The sequence below is a fragment of the Elgaria multicarinata genome, chromosome 3 (assembly GCF_023053635.1).
Source record: "Elgaria multicarinata webbii isolate HBS135686 ecotype San Diego chromosome 3, rElgMul1.1.pri, whole genome shotgun sequence".
NCBI lineage: Eukaryota > Metazoa > Chordata > Lepidosauria > Squamata > Anguidae > Elgaria > Elgaria multicarinata.
Window position 1 is genome coordinate 135,498,255 of NC_086173.1, and position 24,836 is coordinate 135,523,090.

The following is a 24,836-nucleotide window of genomic DNA, read 5'->3' on the forward strand; positions in this document are numbered from 1 at the left end:
CCTTCTAGCTTGAACTCTCCACTTCTTTCATATCATAAAAGTCATGCAGGATCAGACCATGGATCCATCTACTCCATTACTCTGATTCCAACAGAGGTCAGCCAAATGCTTCTGAGAAGCACACTAGCTGGGCAAGAAAACAACAACCTCAGCAATTGGTATTCAGAGGTACACTGCCTGTGAATATGGAAGCTCTATTTAGCTAATAGCCATTGACAGGCCTATCCTCCATGAACTTGTCTATTCATTCATTCATTCATTTTATTTCTATACTGCCACTAGACAAAGCTCTCTCGCAGTTTAAAAAGATTAATTTTTAAAGCAAATAGCCATCAATGGATCTTGTAACACCAAATTACATTAAGTTAATTATGTGTTGAGAAAAGAAGCACTTCTTTGCATATGTCATAAATCTACTGCAAATCAACTTTATTGGGTGGCCAATATCACTATAAAAGAGGAAGAAAACATTCTATTTCCCCTTCCCCACCCCTCACACGTTATTCATGATTTTATAAAGCTCTTCAGTCACCTTTTCTTAAAGGCTAAAAGCCTCAAATGCTTTAGAATCCCATCACTGGAGAGATCCTCCTTGATCACCTTGGCTGCCTTTTCCAGCACAATCTGATTATCCAGCTTGCTTTCTTCAACATGTTTTTTTTTTTTATTTAATCTGCCTTCTATGCTGTTTCTGCAGTGTTTTTCTTTTCTTCATTTTTTCCCTCCTATTTTTGGTTTGTGTACTATCTTTAGCAATACACAGAAGATCCACACATGGATTTGCTTGAACTTGGCATAATTTAACCACTAAGCCTACTGCCCAAAATGGGTGGGGAGAAACCAGCTCATTTATTATGGAAGTTGGAATTCTGAATATTCACAACAGTGTCCACAAATAATGCTGCACAGAAACCAAAAAGAACAATCCACTTCAAAAAACCAGTAACCCACCAGACATATCATTCAGAAGGATTCATTTGACACAGTGATCAGGTTCACACGACAAGAGCGTGGTTAACCACCCCAGCCACCTAATCTCACCAGGTTCGCATGTCACAACAACCCAAGTAATTAGAGTAATTAAAGAAATGAGCCAGCATGTGTGGAAGTGCCACCAGAACAGTGCCAGTGTTGAGATATATGAATAGTGGGACTCTGCAAAGTCAACCAATGTCTGTTGAATAGCTTAAAGAGGAAAAATAAGACACCTCAGATTTTCCTTTTAAGTGATTTCCTGTTCATACCTCAACAATTAGGAACATAGGAAGCTGCCTTATACTGAGTTAGACGCTTGGTCCATCTACACCAGTATTGTGGACACTGACTGGCAGCGGCTCTCCGGGGTTTTAGACAAGGGCTCTACCTGGAGATGCTGGGGATTGAACCTGGGCCCTTCTTCAGGCAAAGCAGGTGTGCTACCCATTGACTAATGTCCTATTAGCGATGGGGCAAAAATCTGCCTGGGCCAGTGAGGGCCGCCCCCTCTTCTGGCCCTCACAGGCCCAGGCAGATGCATGCGCAAGTCTGGGCCGCTTGCTTCCTGGTTGAACCACGGGCTCAATTGAAGACGCCAACGGACCGCGGACGGAGGCAGGTAAGGCCCCCCTCCCCCTTGGTCCCTTACTGGGCTCTGCCGCCGTCGCCGCATGGGTGGCGATGGCGGCAGGGCCCGGTAAACCTCCCGCCCTCCTCTCCCGGCCTTACCTGGCACCACTCCCCTCCACTGCGGAGCTTCGATTCGGAGCCGGAGCTCCGCGGTGAAGAGGAGCGGAGTATGGGCGGAGCAGGCCGATCCGAAATTTTCGGATCAGCCCGCGGGGCGGAGTGGGGGGTCCATGCACACCCCTATTAGAAAGCTTTAGGCTCTTTTTTCTGAAACAATCCTTAAGGCAAACACTCGGAGCCTTGAAATCTACCCACTAGGTACAAGGCTGGCCTTGTACCTATACCTGACACCCACATGGACAGAAGTGGCTATGAGCATCCATAGCACAGTGGTAGCAGGCCAGGCTGCAGGGCTTTCATATGACTTGGACCTTAGTGAATGGCTTGGACTGAGCTATATTTATTATTTATTTATCGTATTTTTATCCCACACCTCAGCCAAAAAGGCTCCCAGAGTGGCTTCCAATCAATCAGTAATGAAGACAGTCCCAGCCCTCAGGCTTACATTCTAAAAAAGGCATGACACCCAAGGAAAAGGGGATGGGGAGGGAAGAGGGGGGGAAAAGAGAGTAAGGAGAGTAAGGAGACTCTTCAGCAGGGCTGATGGGAAGGCCCTGCCCCCCCCCATCTCATCTCTCAATGGAGGGGCAGACCAACAGCTCTTTCTTCTTCCCCACAGAATGTCATGATGTCAATTAACCTTGGAGAGGGGGGTTCCAACTGGAGCAGGCCCTGATGGTCCCTCTGCCTGCTCTTGTCTCCCTCGCTGCTGCTTCCCCACAGGGTCAAGATGACTGTTAGCCCTGGGGGGGGGGCGGTGTCTAACTGGAGCAGGCTCTGATGATCTCTCTGCCTGCTCCTGTCTCCCTTGGATGGAAAGAAATCTTGCCTCAGGTCAGATTGCTTTCCCTTGAAGTACATGGCTTTGCTCATCTGTGTGAGTCATCTCAACCTGGTTATTCAGGGAGCCCTTTTCTGGATGGACCCACTCTGCAACAGATGAATTTATTAAGCTAGCCTAGTACTATCTAATCTGAATGACAACAGTTCTCCAACCCTGCTAGCTGAGGCCCTATTTGCTGAACTAGAGACCTTCTGCATGCAAAGCCTATGCTCTACTGCTGAGCTACCACCTTTCCCTTGCAGTGACTTGTGGCATAGTATAGTCTGGATTGCGCAAGTTAATCTGCAAAGAAACTAGAGGACTAGTTTGACTTTCACTCACTCCCAACTCTATGATGTTATCATGCATGTGAATCATCTGTCATAATGACAAATGCTGGAGAGCAATCCATCTGAAGATTTGGAAATATTGTATAAACAACATTGGAACAGATACTTGCCCTGTTTATTTCTGTATAGCAAGGTATATCTGGCTTGCATCTGAACTTCACCATCTGCATTGGCAACACATCAGAGCCACAGCACAGTTTGGAGTTACTGCGCTAGAAATTGTGACAGCTTGAAGAGGGGCAAGATTCCCGCTTTTAACATATTGTGTTTAAAAATGTGCAGAGAGAGAAATGCCATTAATCTGGCATTCAATGAACCTTATCCACTTCCCCTGAGTCAAAATGAAGTCCTTTGGTGGTTCTGTTTTTGACATTCTTTGGCATAACTGCATAGAACTCTGGCGCAAAGAGGAGAGGAGAGACTCCATTTAAAGTAGTCAACACAGAGAGATTTGCAACTCACAGGGGAAACATAGCATCACTTCTTTCAAAATTTTAGGATTCCTCATCTTCAACATTTACTTGCCAGTGACGTTCAAGCAATTTTAACAGCTTAACTGACACGTAGATCCACAACCCATAGATATAAGTATTTAATAGCAGCAAATAAATATGATACCCATAGTTTAAGACTAGATTGGAATAAAGAATTGGAATGCCCTATCTTGCCTAATCAATGGACGGTTGCTCTAGCATCTGAATCTGAAGCTTCTATGAATCTCAAGTTATGTCTTATTCAGCAAAAAAAAAATGTTTCGGGTCTATTGGACTCCACAACGCCTTTTCAATAAGGGTTTGTCTAACTTGCGTAATTGTTGGAGATGCTTCTTTAACTCATATGTTCTGGAAATGCCCAGTAGTTACCCCCTTTTGGGAGGAGCTGAACTTTGAACTCAAACAATCTGTAATATGGAATAATGTGCATCTACTCCTAAATTACCTACCAGCTTCTCAGAAGTTAACACACGGTCAGTGCAGATGGATCTTCAGAGCCCTTATGACAGCCAAAAGACTTATATTATCACATTGGAAGGACAAATTCACACCTCCCATAATACAATGGATCGAGGACCTAATAACTTTATCAACTTTTGAACAAGTGTTATATAGACGCAACTTGCAAATGGATAAATATATGGATATCTGGTCTGCTTTTCTTGAAACCTTTGTATAACTCTCTCCTTTTTGGGGGGGGGGAACGGTACATATGATGGAAATTATAATTCTATATACACAATGTATAGTGTGTGTGTTTTGTTTTCATGATGTATTTTCTGTTCTCTGTGTTGATATTCACAATAAAAAAAGTTTAAATTGGGGGTTTTTTAAAAAAGAAGCAGCAGCAATTTTAGCCCTATTTAGGCATGATTAACAGTGAATAGATTCACATGCAAACAGGAACCGGATTGCACTGAGTTGTCTGGCTCCTCCAAATCGCATGGAAGCCTACATGTATACAGCTGTTTGCGTAAAGGGCCTCTTCATTGCAGGCATTTGCGCTGTATGCACAAATGCCTATGGGAGGAACTTCATTATGATGTAATATGGGGGGGGGCTACCCACACAGCCCTGTTACTGCTCATGTAGTGAGATTCACCACTTTTAATCACACATGAATAGGACTTTACAGAATTGGAACAAATATTCCTTTTTTTACTTAATAAAGTTTGTTCAATACCGTAATCTAAAGATATATGTGCTATGACCTTTTGCTTGAAATAACTGTACCTTTCTTTTTCTGGTCTATTGACTGTAAATAAAGGATTGATTGATTGATGTATGTGCTAAACTAACAGGATTAACTGGTGAGTTGGGAGGTCACTCTCATGATGTTGTAAGGTGAAATCATAAAATTATCTACGGAAAGGTGATGTTAAGCATGGAGGAGCCTGAGTTAAAGGTCATATTGACTTTTTGCCAAAGGAAGTTGATAAGCAACGAACAAGAGAGCAACTATCTTATCTGCATATATGTTTCACCCTGTAATGGTGGCTTTATTAGCCTGGTGATGGTGGAAAGAGTAAGATGGGAGGTGGGGTTCTTCTATAGTCCTGCAGAGCTTGGTCTCCCTTTTTCCAATTTTAGCCGACATTCCTTTCTTATGGCATCTAGATTTTGATGTCTATTAATCTCTTTTTGATATTCCAGTGTTTTAGGTAATTATCCCCTCCTCCTTATACAAATCATATCACTATTAACATTATCCCTCATGACTTTTGTCTTTCCCCTTTAAAAATAAGGACATAAGTTGTTGGATCAGACAAGGGTCCACCTAGTCCAGCATTCTGTTCATACAGTGGGCAACCAGCTGTCAAGCAGGAACTCACAAGCAGGACACAAGTGCAACAGCACCCTCAGGCCCACGTTCCCCAGCAACTGGGGAACATAGGCTTACTGCCTCTGATACTGGATTGAGGACCAGTATCACATTGCCATCAGAACTAGTAGCCACTGATTGCCTGCTCCTCCAGGAATTTATCTAACCCCTTTTTAAAGCCATCCAAATGGGTGGCCATCACTACATCTTGTGGTAGTGAATTCCATAGTTGAACTATGTACTGTGTGAAGAAGTACTTCCTTTTATTTGTCCTAAATCTCCCACCCATCAGCTTCATGGGATGACCCCGGGTTCTAGTATTACGGGAGAGGGAGGTCTCCCTACCCACATTCTCCACACCCTGCATAATTTTGTACACCTCTATCATATCTTCCTTTACCCTCCTTTTTTCCAAGCTAACAGATGTTAAGGGAAAATCCACTGGGGCCTTTAATCCTGCATCTAATCAAAGGATGTTGATATGATATGTAATATGCTATGCAATTTATATTCAATGGCTTTCTAATCTACTACCAAATAAAGTTATCTTCTTTAATGGAGTGGAACTGGCATGACCTTAACCCTGTACAATTGCAATTGGCACCCACTTATCTCTTCTTACGGTGTGATATTTTAATCACACATTTTATATCCCTTCTTTCCTCAGAGCAGCTCAGAACAGTGCTGTGCCTTCACAACAAGCTTTTCAGGTGGATTAGGATGATAGACTAATTAGCGCTGGCTCTGCTATCATGCTGGTTCTGCTGCCATTTTGAATATTCAAGCTGTGACGGGGGTACAGCGTAGCGAATTTGGTGAGGGTGGGTCGTTGGAGTGCTTGACAAGCCACCCAGAACCCATTGGCTGTTTTAGGTGTGTATGTGTTAGCCACATCACTATTTATCAGAAGGTCCAGAACATGATTCCATGATCAAGAAAGCCTGCAGATCACTTGCATACCATTTATGTCCTATTTAAGGCACTGTAATTATTGTTACTAATTAGCAAATCTAGTTTTTAGATGAATGAGCAGCATATAACATATATGACACTAGCACTGACAAGTTAATGAGGTACTACATCTTACCATCACTGACATAGAATTACTAATAACTGTGGTTGGAATAAAAGTGAGGGGGGGTCTTCTGAAAATGTGAAAGGAAATGTTACGTGTGGACCTTATATAGGAATTAACAATCGCCAGTTTTGAGATGCTAATTTCTCTGAAACTGTGTATTTGGTGATTAGCAGCTCTTTAACTTATAATGGAAATACCAGTCTGTTGTTTTTACCATTTAATATAAAAGAGGGGAACCAATTAAAACAGAGGAACAGCCAGGGCTCTTATCAACTGAAAATATGAACTTGTCTTTTAATTTCCAGGCTACATGTCTGGAACACAGAGAACAGTGTAGGCTGGTGGCTCCGATGTCAGTGGGGTTGTGAATCCACTCCGGGTTTCAGTCAGGGCCTGTCAGAACTCTAAAGATGCTATCCAAGGAGCTTCAGGTTCTGACTGAAATCCAGAGCAGATTCATTGCCCCACTGACATCAGAGCTACTATCCTCTGGAATAGGCCAGAGTTATCTATTCCTAACTGGCAGTGGTTCTCCATTCTCAAGCAGGTTTTCCCCATCACGCAGAAGGTAAGTGAAGTGGGGGGGTTGCCTGGGCCTTCCGGGGGGGGCGGCGGCAGCCCGCTGACGCTGGAGAAGGTAGACCAACCCTCCGTCCCGCAAGAGCCACTTCAGTCACCTTTTAACTGGAGGTGACCTCTCTGCATGCAAAACATATGCCCGACCACAAAGCTGTGGTCTGGCAAATGCAACCTCCTACAGCAGGTCCATGAGATCAGTTAGGCTTCTGCATCCTTACACACTTATTTTAAGTATCGCCCCTACTGCTAAAGGTTGTCCACACCCAGCCTGTTTCTGTCAGGCTGTGTCCCTTCATTAGTAGCATTTGTTTCAGGAAACCAGGGCCTTCACTGAATCCAGTAACACTTGGCACACCAGGGGGTGTCAGCGCTGGCCCTAGCTGGGAGACAGTTCTTTGATCCAGTCCCTGAGCAGCTCATGGGGGACAAGGAAGGAGGGAGAAGAAAGGGTTACCAAACCTAAAGTAGGGTGACCATATGGAAAGGAGGACAAGGCTCCTGTCTCTTTCACAGTTGAATAGAAAAGGGAATTTCAGCAGGTGTCATTTGTATGCATGCAGCACCTAGTGAAATTCCCTCTTCATCACAACTGTTAAAGCTGCAGGAGCTATACTAGAGTAGCCAGATAAGAGGGCAGGGCTCCTACAGGTTTAACTATTGTGGTGAAGAGGGAATTTCACCAGTTGCTGCATGCATAACAATGACACCTGCTGAAATTACCTTTCCAATGCAACTATTAAAGATGCAGGAGCCCTGTCCTCCTTTCCATATGGTCATCCTACCTAAAGGGAGTGAAGGGGTAAGGGAAGGTGTAAAACTGTGGGATGGGAAGAAGGGAAAAAATACAACAGCGCCAGACTCCTTTCAGAGTGGCATGCTAGCTTGGGTCAGATCTGCCCAGGTGCTTCTTCCTCATCAGCATACAAAATTTCAGTTTCTTTCAGGTGAACGTCTTAAAGAAAGAAGGGAGGGGAATTGTCAGTATTGCAGTTATTTAGCAAAATGTTAAGATATACAGAAATCTAGAATTTCCAATCCTCTCTAGGTAGAGTGAGATTTATAAACCAAAAGATGAAATGTGGAACTCATTTCTACATGGGAAGGGAACAAGGTTTACAGGAAAGGAGCGATGATGTGTTTCTCCGTCTTAATCCCAGGTTTCCATATGACATACAAACACCATTGTACCACTTCTATGTGATTAAAAAACCTTCTGTCTATGATTGCCAATTGTGATAAAAGTTTCACATGATAGCTGCAATAATCACATCCCTGTCATGTTGGGATGGAGTGCAATGTATTTCACCACCTGCCAGTATGATTGCAAAGAGTTAATCCTAAACAGCCTTCCTCTCCACAGCTAGTTCATATTAATCTTTTTTTTACTAAGTCTATCACAGCTCTGTTATTCCCGTCCAATGACCTTGATTGCCATAGTGAAAGACAAAATGATGAAGCTTTGTGACGCAGTGTAAGAACATGAGGATATTTCATCTGAATTGGTAGCACTATTATTATTGTTAATCAGAATAGTGCTATTTAAAAATAGGAAAAAGAATTTTACCTAGACCTCTGGTGCTTAGTAAATATTCTAGAGACTCCAGTTGCAAATCAAAGCATTGATCTGCACACAATAGCAAAGGCAATCCAAGGAAGAAATCTATAAGCCCAAATACATCATTATTATTATTATTATTATTATTATTATTATTATTATTATTATTATTTTATTAAGACTCCAATCCAACAAAAGTTAAGCACTTTTAAGCCCCATTGATTGCACTAGGAGAATTCCCCAATGAAATCAATGGAACATTAAAGTGCTTCACTTTCAATTGAGCACTTAATGTTTTGGGAATTTAAAATAAAAAACATTTTCAAATACAAATAAATATACATTATTCGTTTTAAATGAAACTAGCTGAAGTACACGTGTCAAATGTTACTAGTATAGCAGAAGAATTTTCAATAACCTGAGAAAAAACAAAATTAAGTATTCATTAAATAAAATGAATACTCATATTTTGATTTGCAAGCATTAATTGGTTCACCTTTAACATCAGTGGGACTTGGAACAAATCCTTAAATGCTAAGCTGGATCCTTAGGCCCTTCTTTTGATGGGCTGAAGAATGAGATGCATTATTTTTAATGCTTTATTTATGCCCCAGTTAGAATGGGCTTTCTGTACCTGCCACTGTAATTTATAGTAGTAGCTGAATAATAAAACATAGCTATAAAGTTTTGGATGAAAATGTTCAAGGTCAATTGTCAACTTTCAGCTTCTTAGATGCAGTGCAATGACCCTTCAGCTCACTATTTGAGCAGATGTTCTGCAGTTGAGAGATTTCAAGCTCCAGAACAAAGCCTGCTTGCTTCAAAAACTGACAAAAAAAGTTACAAAATATGTTTTCTAGCTTTTCCATACAATTTCACAGGATAAATAATAATGACATTAATAAAGATCCCTAGATTCAAAGGATCAAACTCATACAGGGAAGCTCTGCAAATCTGTTTAGAAGGAAAGTCTGATCAACTTATCTTCTCAAGGGTTATTGTAAAAAACAATTCAGAAATAGGACTAACTGTAACCATAGCCACCTAGTACTGTGTTTCTTCTTCTAAAGATCTTTATTTGATAATAACTATTTTAAAAAGATTTTTAAAAAGTTTTGAATGTTCACTCTTTATGGGCAAATAATATTTTAAGATTGCAGCTTTAGATGTCTTTTGTGGCATGCAACTAGTGGTCTTGGATGAGGTGCATATTAAACTATCATCAAATGCACCATCCATCAGGTTTAATGAGGAGAGCAACATACATATATCTATTAGCTATACATATATATCTCCCTGACTTAGATTGGGGTATGTGTGTGTGCCCCCCCCCCAATACTGCGTTGTTTGTTTTCTAAGACTTTCTAATGACGATACCAACTTATTTAAAAACATTGTTTGATTTCTATGCCCCTCTTTCCACAATTCCAAAATGTGCTTTCCTTGGGGCAGAACTACATGTTACAAGACACGTTACTAAGCGGGAGCTGTAATAAGCCTGCAGAAGATTTTTTGTGACTGTGGAAAAACTGCTAAGAATTCCTCTTTAACCAGTGTTGTCAACTTGGTAACACAAGCAGTTCCGTCAAAGGAATCAGGAGAAGGTGATTTCCCCTCTCATCTGCAGCTCCCCAGGTGCCCACAAGATCTGCCCTGGAGGGCTTGGAAACCCTCCAGCACAGATTTCTGGATAGCACAAAGGGCTGCAGTGGTGGAAGAGAGAGGGAGGGAGAAAGTCCCATCACAGTAGTGGATGTCCACTACCATGGCATTGGATTTAATCCTATATGTCTTCTCCCTATACACCTGGTTTGCATGTAATGACACCCATCAGTTTTAAAACCAATAGGTTGCTGTGTATGAGGGGCACACTGCCTGCAGCACACCTACCTCTTCCACTTTTACTGCACAACCCACAATTGGTTCCTTCATAGTTTGTGGAGTGTGATGTGTGAACCCAGCAGTTAACTCATGGCTTGTTAACCCATGGTTTGTTATTGAGTTAACCGCTTGGTTGTTTAGCCCCTAAACAACCCAGAAATCTTGAGTTCACATGTCATGCTCTACAACCTACAAAGGAGCTAATCGTTAGTTGTGGGGTAAAATGAGAAGACATTGTAAGAACCTGACTTCCCAGAGGCGAGGAACAAGTTACAGTAAAACCTTTTATTGCAGTAATTCAGTACTTAGCTATAAGCCTTTACAGTCCCAATAAAGATCCAAAGTTAACAGATCAGAATATAAGACCTTGAACAGAATCAGTTCATGAGCATCACAGCAAAAGACCTAAACATTCCTGGGTTTAGCACACAGAAAAAATCCAAATAAAGTTCAGGGTGTTCTAGTGAAAGCAGGGAAGCTTTCCAGGTTATCAAACTGTTGGGTACAGTAAAGTCTTCTGCTAGATGCTCTGGTTTAAATAAAGGGGAATGGCCACTAATGATCAGTATTGGACATTTGATCCAGGCAGCAAAATCTGGCTATGAGGCAGTTTCTGAGCCTCACAGGACACCTCTGAATCTCTCTCGTTAGCTGATGACACACTAAGAGAGACACCCCTGAAATTAGGGTGACCATATGAAAAGGAGGACTGGGTTCCTGTATCTTTAACAGTTGCATAGAAAAGGGAATTTCAGCAGGTGTCATTTGTATATATGGGGAACCTGGTGAAATTCCCTCTTCATCACCACAGTTAAAGTGCAGGAGCTATAATAGAGTGACCAGATTTAAAAGAGGGCAGGGCACCTGCAGCTTTAACTGTGGTGGTGAAGAGGAAATTTCACCAGGTTCCCCATTTATACAAATTACACCTGCTGAAATTTCCTTTTCAATATAACTGTTAAAGATACAGAAGCCCTGTCCTCTTTTTCATATGGTCACCCTACTTGAAATTCCCTCTCCTGCAAAGACCTTCTGCTGCTGCCTTGTTCCCATGGAAGATGTCCCTGGTCAAGAAGCAGGGGCCTCCATCAAGGTCCGGTATCCCAGCTGTGGAAGACAGGCCATATCAGTACGATCATTCTCATCCTCTCCTGGCTCATAAGCCAGTGGGAGGCCTAGTAGAACTTAGTTCTCAGGTGTCTGGCTTGCCATGGCTGGGCCTGATTCTGCAGCAACCCCGTCTGACTCAGAATCAGTGTCAGAGGCTATAGGTCCTCCCCACAAACTGGAGCTAGATCTCACAGAGGTGGGTACGCTGCAAGCAATGCATCTGTTCATGCACAACAAACAATTGTTTTTTAAACCAATGCATTGTCATTACATGAGAATGGGCAACCTGACTTGAAACAGACTGGGACAGGGATAAGGACTGGCATGAATAAGTATAAAAAGGAACAGGTTTCAGAGGTTCCACTCTTTTAACTTTTGGGAAACTACCCAGATCTCCTCCAGCATCCCATAAACTTAGTTAACAATGCCACATGCTTTCAGCTTGTTCTTTGTGACCAACAGTGCATCTAAACAAGGTTTTTATTGTGCAATAACTCTGCCTCATTCACAGATTGTTATTGGGGGAGATGTTTCAGATAATGGTGTCTTCCATCTGTAACCCTTCCGTATTTCCCTACCACTTCTTCCATTTATTTATTTTTACTTAGCAAAGAAAATACATTAAGGAGGAAAAGATGGAATAGGTGCACAATGTCTTTTAATTGGTTTTACTAGGAGTCCTCTGTCTGGTGAAGGATTTTTTTTCTTGACTTGCAATTTTACTGAATATGTGTAAGAGTGGGGTTATAAGGGGTTTTTATAGCATAGAATAGGGGGGAAAGCTTTGGGGGACAGAGAATGGGTTTACAGGGATTTCGAAGTGATTGGGTAATGCTTTCATATTAAAGAGGCAAGCAGGCACACACACATAAAACACTGTATCAAAAGTTAGATGCACTGGTGTAGATAAGGCTTGATGAAATATGATTTGTTACTGCTCAAAGACATTCATCATAAGAAGTGACTTTTACCAACTGTATATACTCCTTTTAAGGGAATTAGGTGAAAGGTCCAGGGTGATGAAAAGGTAGAGTTGTGGTTTAGAAAATCCCTGTATCTAGAAGAAAAGAGAAGTAAACTAGACAGGTGACCACATGAAAAACAGAAGTTATGTCCAGTTTAGGGATAAACAAGTATATCAGAAGGAATGAGACATTCTGGGAAGAGGGTGGTCTAAATTGATAATGTGTACCAATGAACTTAGATATTTTTAAATGAATTAATATGTATTAGGAAGGAGGTTTTTGTCTTTGAAAAGGGTTAAGTCTGAACACAGAGGAGGAAGATGTCTTTCCTTTCCCTTAGACATGAGGCCCAGGATGTTGCTCTGAACCTAGCATGTAGGCTTCAGTAACTCCTTGCTTTTGCTTGGGAGAAATGGAAGCCCCTTTGCATAGAAAGGATCCCTTTGCAGTCAGTATGAGTGATGCAGAATTTGTGAGTGTACAGCTACAAGATTTGTGAGTATTTTGCTTTGCTTGGGTGAAAGGTTTGTGAAAGGTTAAAGTTTGAGTAGGTGTTTTAAGTTCTAAGTGTAATCTTGGTGAATGCAAACATTCTAGCTCGAATCCTCAAGCGCATCTGCACGTACAACACTTGAGCCAAACTGAGGCTATTTAAGGCTATACTTAAGGCTATACTCAGGGTGCGCCTGAGTATTTAATATTGGGGACCCTGGGATTTTAGCCTTAAGTTTTTCCCCGTACACTGGAAGCCAACCCATGTAGGCTAGGAACATCACTTTTAAGGGAGGAAGGAAAGAAGCTCAAGAAAAATCCCTAGAGTGGGAATATTGATGAACACACTCTTTTTCTGCAAAATTGTATTTAATGTATAACTTGTGATCAGTCCCATGATTTCAAGGGAACTACTCATGTGATTAAAGTTTTGTTTGAGTTAAGCTACATTCTTTAAACATTTAATTTCAAACATTTCATATAGGAAAGTATATTATCACAGACAGGATATTGTTTAACTATTTTAATTACATTAGTGAATGGTTTAGAGACAAAGTGTTCCATGTGTGAGTGGAAAGCACTTCTGTTTGCACTCCATCACAACCACTTTGAAGACTATCTCCAAATGGCTGTTCGGGGGGTGGGGCAGAACGGCATAATCCTATGTGTCTGTGTAAACATGCAGAGGATTGCACCTTAAGACAGGAAACCTGCAGATGAAAATAGCTTCAAGCAAAAACATTTTTTCTGCCTCATTCACACTCACAAAAAAGGCAGACCTGATGCCCTGGCATGTAAACACTGGGGGCAAAAGCTGAGTGCTACTGTAATGAGGACCATGATGAGGAGATGAAGAAAAGCACGTCTAAGTTATCTGCAGATAAAAGCTATTATTATCAGGCAGCATATCAGTTTTCCACAAAAGAAGCACACCTTATTGAAGAATTGTACGTCAGATTTGCATGCCCTTTTAAATGCAGATGGAAATTTACTGACCAATATTTATGCATTCTCATCTCTTATTATGTGAAATTAAGATATGTCACATTACATGATATTGAAAATAAGCACATGGCAGAAAGCCAAAAGAAAAACAGGAGGAGTCCAACATTTCATCAGTGTTTCGGAGAACTAAGGAGAGCAAACAGTAATTTATCGTTTACTTAGAACAAAGTGTCTGATCCAAAGTTTAATGGCCAATAATTGTGATTGGATCCTTTCTTGTTTTATGGCCAATATTTGGTTATCATACCTAAAGCAGTACATTAGTCTTTGAAGAACAACTATGAATTGGGGATGGGTGAGGTTCTGCAATTTGAGCAAATTTCTGAGCAATTTATGCAAATTTTGGATGGAGAACGCCCATGTCTGAAAACCTGGAGAGCCATTGCCAGTCAGTGGCTTGGTTCACACATCACAACATCTCATGGGCTATTTAACCCTTGGGTTGCTGGCGTTGAGTGGGACTGCCCTGTTCATAGGTTCTTAGTGTGACATCTGAATCTAGACACTCTTGGTGTTTAGTGGTTAAACAATGCAGTTAATCCACATTAATTGTTGTTACATGCAAACTAGGTCTGTGTAGGTGGGCAAAACTGAGCTAGATCTTCTGACTCAGTTATTGGCTAATTAGCCCCTGAGCCATGTCCAATGTGTAACTGCTTGTTTATAAACTCTGAACATCTCAGGCCAGATATCTGAAAATCGCCTTCCCCCACATAGGTTCCTCCTCTTTTATTTATTAAGGGCTTTTTTAATTAATTGAGAGGCTGGCATGCTGAAAAGTAAAGAGCAGCCCTCCAACAAAATCTTTGTTAGGGTCCAAAAGACTGGTCTTCTGTTTGGGGGCAAGACACCCAGTTCTGCCTTGCAATTAGGTTCTTGGGCACGTTGCTTCTCTTCTAGTCTCACCAATTTGCCTTTTGGAAAATGAATGTTTGTGACCAACCATTTTTTACCTGCTCAAGGTAGGCATTTTGTGAGAGCACCCATAATGTTCCCTTAAAATTCAAAATGTGCCCACTGGCCCAGAAAGGCTGAGGACTCTGACCTACATAATCATCCAAATCCAGGAAACTGAGCCGAGTCAAAGCCTACGCAGATTCCCCCTGACCTGCTCAGCTCCTTCCTGTCTAAAACATTATCAGCCCTAGACAATAAGAGAAGGCTAACAGCGGCCTGAGTGTAGGGATTATCTTCCTGCCTCTGCCCCTCTAACAGATGCCTCTCTGACAAGGAGAAGAGCATATATGGAAACACTGGCACCCCAGAATCAAACAGCCTTTGAACTCTTGCTACATCAGTATTTCTGCATCAGAAAACCTGTTTTCAAGCACATTCCTGTCAATGGTTCAGGGCCAATGTGCCCAGAGGGGAAATACAAATAACCCATTCCCACTTTATATGCTTCATACATGCAATATGCAATAGCACTCTGTCTATATAACTATATTATCCTGAATTTCTGTTTTCAGCACAAATTGCTGCAGAGTGTTGGAACAATCTCTTTAATCAAACATTAACTCCACAACCTTGTCTGAACCAAGGCCCAGATGCTCTCCCAAGGTCTCTTAAATCAATCAAAATGCTTAGATAAAACTGCAGTGGTTTGGGGGTACTCTATTACTATAACAGAATTATAAGAAAAAGAACGTATCTGCATGCATTGTGTCGTTTCTTTATTGTTGGATACTAAGGGGTTCAAAAGGGTGGCAGAAATAATGAGAGTTACAGTAAAGTTTTTTTAAAAAGGGGGGAAAGGAAAAGGACGCAAGAAAGTTGATTGAATTTGATGCAACTCCGAAGCAAGCACGCATCTGCCAAGTTGCAAGGCGTTTCATGGACTGGGGCCAGATCTACCCCAAACAGGATATAACACTTTGAAAGCTGGTTGAAAACGGTATATGGAATGTGTCATAGGCCCCAACAGTTGTCAATACTGTTATAAACCATTATAAAGCAGTAGTATAGATCCTGCCCCAGTCTTCCAATGGCATACCGGCAAATTCAGTATGGCAAAAGCTTAATTCAGTGATCTGATGAAAACTCACTCTGTCTATATAAGCCAGGAGTCGGAAACATTTCTCTCATGCTTATCCTTCTGGGGACCTCATGCCAGCAATGGATGGGGACAAAGCAAAAGTGGGTGGAAAATTCCCAGAATTTTTGAAGCCATGGGAAAAAATGGGGGGGGTTCCAGGGTTTTTCGGGGAGGAAACAGAAATTTGGGGGAATTGAAAAATAAGAAATACCTTTTTTTAGTGTTCCTTACAGATCTAAAGTCACTTTGTTGCTTTAGGACAGTTTTCCCCAACCTTGTGCCCTCCAGATATTTTGGATTTCAGTTCCCATCTGCCTCAGGCAGCACAGCCAATGGTCAGGAATGCTGGCCATTGTGGTCCAAACCACCTGGAGGGCACCAGGTTGGGAAGGGCTGCTTTAGGAACATAAAACAAGCTTTCTGCTCCTAAAGTTATGTTATGTGTAACTTGTTTTGCTCATAAAATTATCATTACATTTAAAAACTTTTAAAGGTAAACTCATTTAGTAAATTTGTAATTATTGTCTGCATAAATTTAATGTACCAAACAGTAAATGAAAATATTTAATGTATGTTTACATTTAATGTACCAAACTTAATTTTATGAGCAAGCCAAGATATACATAACATATTTTAGGTTACATTCTTGCCTTGCGATTCTGTAGGCAAGTGAAACTATCGATGGAGCCCGATACAATAATCAACGGTTGTGCAGATAGTCAACTCTACACACTGTTGATTATTTGCAGTGGTTTTTTCTGGAAATTATTATAACTGTAACTATTATAACTATAACATTTCTATACTGCCCCATAGTCACAACTCTCTGGGCAGTTTACAATAATTTTAAACTATTAAAATATATTATACAAAGTATAAATCCATTTACATAAGAACACAGACAGCACATACACAGACAACATATATCTAAAACAATTTTAAACCATCAACCATAAGTCAAATCCAGGACTTGAATGAAAACTCATAATAGGCTACCAAATGCCTGAGAGAAGAGAAAGGTCGTCACCTGGTGCCAAAAAAATAACAATGGTGGCACCAGGCAGGCCTCTTCACAGAGATCATTCCATAATTGGGGGGGGGGCACTACCAAGGACCTCTCCCTTGTTGCCTCCTTCCAAGCCTCCCTCAGATGTACCTGGAAGAGGACCTTGGATGTTGACCAAACAACATTGATGCTTAGGTGTTGTTGACCAAACAAAACTTGATCTATATATTTAACACAGAGACAAAGAGGACATCCTTCCCTTTGCATCTATATAAAATTACTCTTCTATTCTTATTGTCTTATATGGCTATACAACTCAGTTTTCCTCTTCTTTTAGCTGTATTACCCTTACAGCAATACAAATCTGGACTATTTTGAATCCCATCTGATTATTTAATTATAGCTTTCAGAAATTTGAATATTTTGTTGTGTAAAATAGACAGATATACTGACATAAATAGTGACCCAGATTGACAACTAGTATATTTACCTCCCAATCCTAACCTTATTGGGTTATATCCAATGTTAGTCTAAGGCCTTAGCTAGACCTAAGGTTTATCCCAGGATCATCCTGGGGTCATACCTGTTCATGTAAACAACACACAGGAAATCCCGGGAGCAGGCAGGGACGACCCCGGAACGACCCTGGGATAAACCATAGGTCTAGCTAAGGCCTCACTTTAAATCCCATTATTTTCAATGGGTAGGACTCTGAAGCAAGCCCTGAAAATTCCAATCACATCATTCCAGTTTAATTTGGAGATGTGTGTCTTCCATTCCTAAAACAAAACCAAGTAGATAATTCTGTTTTACTCACCTCCACCATATGTAGCAGCCAACATAATTGAAGACACCCATGCAATCTCACTGTATGATGTGCCAAAGAAATCTTGGATTTCTTTGTAGAAGATTGCTATGCCTTTGGGGAAAGCATATGAAAATCCAATGGAGATGAATGCTCCAAAAACCACTGCCCATCCCCATCCTCCATCTGGAGGGGTATAGGCTAGGCCTGTGTCTGCTGAAGGTGGCATGTCAAGGCTAAACAATGTCCCTGTAAGCACTTTTCTGGAAACCCTGAAAAACAAAGTGCACACCCATAATCAGCTGGTATCACATTCCCATCAGCTGATACCACATTCTTACACACATTTGCTCCTTCCCTTTCTCATTCATCTCAACCTCCCCATTATGATTTTTAAAACCCAGCAGCTGCTGCAATATAGATCTTTAGGCAATCTTATCTTAAGAAACATTTACTCACCAATGTGTGTCTGGCTGATTTCTGTGGAACTTGGTTCCAAGTATTGAGGGGCTGGGACTGCCCCATTATTTCTTTCCACACTATGTTTAGAATTCCCATAATCTGATATCATTATCTTCAAGAAAACGGATGGTTTCTCTATGAATTAATGTGCTACTCTCACGGTAATATTACTGTTCAAATCTCATGTAAACATTTGAGATTGCATTGTGGTTACAACCTTATAATGGTGATAAACCACCTTCCTCTGAGGTGATACAAACCGCTGAGCTCTATAATATGTTAACTCTTATCTACACACTGAAGCTTACAATATGAACATGTCCTTAAAATGCAACACAATATACAGACTACTGCAGCGTGTGATATGTGGAGCTGTCCATGAAGACTGTTCAGAAACTTCAGCAGGCCCAGAGTACAATTATTAGTCTCCAAACTTGACCAAACAGACTTGACCAAACAGGGATCAAATCTCTCTGAATATGTTTTGTACAGTTTTGTACTGGTGTTTGTTTTTACATTATATTGTTGTTGGCTTTTTTTGAAAAAGAATGGAATAATGTACCTCAAAAACGGTGGTTAGTAGGGTATAATTTTTTTTAAATAAAACAATAAACCAATCCACATTGCACTTGCACTAATGGCAAAATTTGGGCCAGATCTACACCCAGCAAAATATGGCACTTTGAAAACAGTTTGAAAACTGTACGTGGAGTGTGTCCTGGGCCCCAACAGTTGTCATTACTGTTATAAACCATTTTAAAGCAGTAGTGTAGACCCTGCCTTAGTTGATTTGAGTATATTCAGATCACATTTTTGCACCCTATATAAACTATTATGCTTTTACATAGAAGCTTAGTTCTAGATTTCTGCTGGCAGCTTAATAGCTGGCTGGCTTTTTCTGTATGAGCAGCCAGGTACGAATAGAAATCCCTTTAATTAACTTCAGAGGTGGTTATTACTTAAGACACAGAGGTTGTGTTAAAACCAGTTCTGAGTCTCTAGGCAACTGTTCTTGAACAAAGGTGACTAACTAAGGTGAAGATGTAAGGCAGAACTCTGATACAATCAGTTCAGTTTTTCCCAAGGCGGCTTCCACTGTTGTTGTTCTTTCATACCCTCATCTATACATTCATGCAAATGTCATGAGAGAAGGACCAGATATGATGCACATTGTACTACAAAGTTTACATGTCATGTTCAAACAAACAAAACTGCCTTGCCATAAATAAAACAGATGTATGTTTTCTAACATGGCAATTAATATGTATCTTATTTATGAACTTTATATACATTTAACTAAAAGATAATATTGGAAAGAGCCATGAAGTTACAGGAATTTTATAAGTCCCAGAGCTGCCATCATTTGGAAAGACCAATACACAATCACATGTACTCAGAAAATTACAAACCTCCCTTCCCCACAACAAATGCAGATACATGCACAAATATACTGCACCTGAGGGCTGCAATCCAGTACTCACTTAACTGGGTGTAAGCCCCATTGAACTAAATGGGACTTACGTTTAGAGTAGATACATACAGGGTTGCGCTGTAAACTTACATAAAATACTCTGCACTTTAAGTCTACATGTGAATTACACATATAGCGCATATACAAAATCAATGTGTGTGACCTCCTCTACATTTTAGATTTATATTATATAATGTATAGCTTTCACAGATAAAATACCCATACAATCATACTGTGAGTTGTTGCCCATTGTCTGAACTTCAAGTTGCACAAGAAATCACCCTGACCCACATTGGAAAAACTATCCTTACCTGGTCTAACCCATGATTTTTCAGTGCTGATTTGGCAGGGGTGTGTGTGCAAAAGTGGTGATTCTGTGTAATTGGGATGGTTGCCCTTAACATCATGTGTGCCTGCTATATAGGACACGGGACGTCCAATTTGCTGTCAAAGACTATCTCGCTGCAGGACTGCTAAACACTCTAAAAGTCACAGCATGTCAACAAACTTGAAGGTATGGCTGAAGTTTCAGGATTAGAGATTCTTAAATCTGCAGGCAGGCAATAAAACGGGGGGGGGGGGGCGGTTAAGCAGCCTGTGTGCAGGATTACAACCTCTGTACGTACCAACAAGTGGTACATAGAATGCGGGGTGGGATCCTAGGGGGGGATTCCAACGAATGTTTAGACAGGAGAAAAAGAAGTCCTACAACTCCCAAGCATTCCCAGCCAGCCAGTTGTAGGACTTTTTTCTTTGTAAACATGCATTAGGGTTGCGTCCTAAGAAGTCTTTCCCCCCTAGTTTTTCGGGATATTCTGGCAGGATACAAATAGCGCGCGCACACAGGCACGCAGTGAGAGGACACGCTGGCAGATGGTAAGCGCGCGCGCCCATCCCCTCAAACTGTACACGTGTGCGCAGCACGCGAGCGCGCCCTCGACCACAGTAGCTGCTGCAGAGGCGCTCTTACCTTGTGCTCCAAGTGGCCCGGGCAGTGTGCACTCGGGGCGCCGCGGGATGTGTGCGCGTAGGGAGCCTGGGAGGGGCCAGGGCGTTAAGCAACGGGAGGCGTGTGTGCATGTGGCGGGGGAGTCCCCACGCTCGGCCTGGCACGTGACGCAGGAGGCACCTCGCCTAGAGGCAAGGGCGCTTTCCTCTCCAGGTCTTTACCTTGCTTGCTCGCCCCGTCAGCCGGGATTCCACGAGCCCCGCAGACGCAGCATTTACTCCCTGTATTTACATGGGGATTGGGGCATACAGCGCCTGCTGCTTTGTACGCTTTTACAGCACGCTGCCCACCCTGCCTGATGGATTATTACGTTCATAAACCGCCATTTCCACACACACACACCCCGGGCGATCCTCCTCCTCTCCAATTTATTCTCACAACAACATTGTGAGGTAGGTTAGGCTGAGAGACAGATTGACTCAAAGTCACCCAGTGAGCTGCATGTCTAAGTGGAGTCTCGGTCTAGCACTAACCACTAGACTACACTACACCTTAGTTGGATGCCAAGGAGCAGAAGCTATATATGCTGTTCCAGTGTACCCGGGGATGATGTGATATGGAACAATACCGCCTCCATTCAAGCCATACTACACACACAACCTTTAGAAAACGGGCAATAGGACCTCCTCTAAAGATTGTAGTGGCCTGGGAGATTGGGATGGGATGGGATGGGGGACGGATGTTCCTTGAGGTAACCTGGTCCTCAGTTGAATAGGGCTAATACCAACACCTGAAACCTAGCTTGGTAGCAGACTGGCAATAAGTGTAGAACCTTTAGCACAAGCATAATATGTGTGTTATAAGGCACCCAGTCAGCAACCCAGCTGCTGCATTCTGCACTAGCTGCAGCTTTCAAACCTGCCCTAAGGGAAGCCCCACATCGAGTCTATTATAATATTACTGGCCTGACAGCACTGTAGCAGGCAGCAATTACTGAAATAATGTTTGTGAACCTCTTTGAATAGACTCTAAAGTGCTATTAATTACATAATATGCAATCCACTGTGATATCATGGCTATTGGAATGTCCTTTCAGAAGTAAGTCCTATGGAGTTCAATCACATTTACTCCTAGCATTACAGCCTAAAGTACTTATCTAGGGGCTATGGTACGTTCCTATGACAGCCATGTTCCTGTGACAATGAGTTGTTGTACCTCATAACTCAATTTCTAAGCTTCCTGGTACAGTAGAACATAACAGAATACTTTTTAAAGCCTGCAGTTGTATGCATTCACTTGGAAATTTTTCACATTGAATGAAGTGGGACTTCCTTCTGAATAAATATGCACAGTATAAGACTGCACATCTGTTGACCATCTGGATGTCAGGAGAAATAACATAGTGAACATGTCAGCAGTGTTCTGAATATTTGCGGCCCAATACTAAATTTACTTGGAAATAAGTTCAATTTATTTCAATAGAATGTACTTCCAATTAATTATGCTTTGATTGTATCCTAATCCTATTCACAGGTTAACCTGATACAAAGGAGCACACAATCCTGTAGCTTTGATATAAAAGAGGTGTACAGTTTTTCTTCTCCGTGTATGTCATATAGAGTGAATAGTTTTTTTCTAATGCAAATTGCAAACATGGGCCATGTGGCGTCACCAACCTCAGTGATGTCTATTATCAAACCTCTCTTTTGCTGCCACCACCTTATTCTTTATTTTCTAAAAGAATGAGGGAATTATAAACCTTTTGTGTGTGAGTGTGCATATGTATTGTTTACCTGAAGTAACACAAATGACCGAGCAGATGTGGTTGCTAAACAATATAAGAACAAAGTTTATTCATATAGCCAAAGATTTTAAATGACACTTTAAGGTTATTCAACTTTATCCACGCACATCTACTTCCCTCAACCTCCCAGGGAATACTAACCACCTCCAAACCCTATAATCCCACTTTCCTAATACTATCTTGAAACAAGCCTCTACTAAACCTCACTCACTCCTACCCTCACTAGCTCCTTAACCCTGCCTCTTCCAACTCTCCCTTTAACTAACTGCCAAAACTATCAAACTGTCCTCTCACTCCCCCTGCTCTCTCTCCATTCAAATCAACCAACTAATCAGATGACACCATTCACACTGCTCACTATTCTAACTCCTCCCCCTCCCACTTACTTACCATTTCCTGAAAATTAAAGAATTGGCCACAGCAAATCCAAACCTGAACCAAACATTTAAATATCCACGTATAAAGAATAACACCAGTTATCTTTTCGTCGCAGGCAACTAGATCTGGACAGCAAGAGGAAATAACTAAATCCCCCTAACCACCATGCCAGGGTATTACTCAGATCTCCCCACCTCCGCAGCACCTGCAATTTCCATTAGGAAAAACTTCCCATTGTATGTCAAAGTAAAACCATTCAGTAATGTTTTATAAGGGGTCAAAGGAGAGATCTAAGTGGAATATTATGAAATATCAAGTTTCACTCCAATTATCCCTCTTACATTCACAATCCTATGTGGATCTGCTCAGGAGTAAGTACAATCCTATACCCAATTTACACAGGAATACACCCCATTTAACTCAATGTGACTTGATTGTGATTCTGAGTATATATGTATAAGATTGCACTGTTAGCATAGAAAATCGATCCTTTTGCTAATAATAATAAAAAGTTTTATGGCATTTTGCTTCGAAAAGTTTCAGTCTATTGTCTGTTTGGCACCAATGTCTTTTTGGTTACAAACAGATATGTAAAATACATCTGCTAGCACAAGGTAAACCATGAAGTGAACATAACAGTGAGATGTTTCCCTAGAGGAACTTAAGAAAAATCTTAAGAGTTGTTGTTTTTTCTTTTAATTCAAAGATTCCAAGTATTCTGCCCTGCATAGTAATAATCCATTTTAATGATCTATTTTATTGTATACATAACCTTTAAATATACATAACAACTGAGGTCTAATTATTACAAATTATGGTAGTAACATCTGGAAAAGAGCTGCACTAAAAAAAACTTCTCAGAGATGCACATAGGGCCACTCTGACCTATAAATACTATTCCATGGGGAAAGATTCAGTGAGGAAATAGATGTCAGAAATTGCTTCTCTGCCATGGATTGTAGATTTGCTGTATGGCCAATGGTCACGCTAGCTAGGAATGATGTGAGTTGTAGTTCAACGTATCTGAAGGAGACCAGGTTGGGAAGGCTGCTTTACGCTAATCATATTGCATCAGTCCAAGCTAAGTATACGTAGCCTTTGGCCTAATTTCATGCTGCCCTCGGCATAAGTTCAAAAGTTTCCACATGCAATCAATTCAGACCTCCAGCAAGAGTGGTCTGTACTTTCCAGGGCAGCCCACTGCATGGAAAGAAAGAGGGAGAGAAAGGGGTGGCAGAAAGAGAGGGGCTGTCTATGAGCTTTATCACACCAGCGTTATACTGTGCAATCACTGCGAATTGCATGCAAAGGACTCCAGAGTTTTTCAGTTTATAATCTGCTTTTATTGTGAAATACTCCCATGCATCCTGCTTTAATTGTGCTATAAAAGCAAAAGACTTGCCATATTTTGATACTAGATTTCGAGCGTATCATCCGAGCGGCCACTGGGGAGCAGGATTTGATATGAATTAAACAAATGCTTACATCTGCGTAAGCTTTAAAGATAAAGACTTCCAAAATTGGCACAGTAATAGATATTAAGGAGAGCTTTAAGCATACCAAATTTGAATCGGATTGAGTCATCTGTTGATTTTTTATTATTTTTTTACATTCCCCCCCTTAAACCAGTGGTTCCCAAAGTGGGCGGTACCGCCCCTTGGGGGCGGTGGGATTGCATAGGGGGGCGTTAAGAGGCAAAGGGATGGCAGTGGGCGTTAAGAGGCAAAGGGGCAGCAGGGGGGCGCTCAAGGTGGTCTCTCCAGAAGGTCCTAAAACCGCTCCTGCTCAGGAAGGACTTTCTCACTCACGCAGCTGCTCTCTCCTCCTATCTCAAGCCCACAGCAGCTCCACCAGAAGTAGGGGGTGGGGGAATCGCCCACAGGAGGCAGCAGAGCAGGAAACAGTGGTGAATTCAGCTGCTCTGACCACTCTTCTCTTGCCTAGGAGAGCCCAGGGCTTCTTTCCTGGTGGAGCCACCACCACCACCCACTTGCTCGCTCACTCCCTCAGCCAGAGCTGCTCCCCTCCTACAAGCTGCCCTGGCAGA

The 24,836-nt window shown here is 41.6% G+C and overlaps 1 protein-coding gene across 2 annotated transcripts in view; it reads right to left on the reverse strand.

The window, feature by feature from the left end:
- The window catches only part of LOC134395856 (monocarboxylate transporter 2-like), a 42,972-nt gene extending 22,277 nt beyond the window's left edge, over positions 1-20,695 (reverse strand). The window contains exons 1-2 of one of the 2 annotated variants that reach the window (XM_063122051.1): positions 20,629-20,695; positions 17,738-17,997 (exon numbers count right to left, since the gene is read on the reverse strand). In XM_063122051.1, coding sequence (XP_062978121.1) covers positions 17,738-17,954 — 217 coding nt within the window. In that variant the 5' untranslated portion in view covers positions 17,955-17,997; positions 20,629-20,695. The remainder of the gene's footprint in view (positions 1-17,737; positions 17,998-20,628) is intronic. The other variant, XM_063122054.1, reaches the window with a different exon arrangement.
- Positions 20,696-24,836: the final 4,141 nt, after the last annotated feature.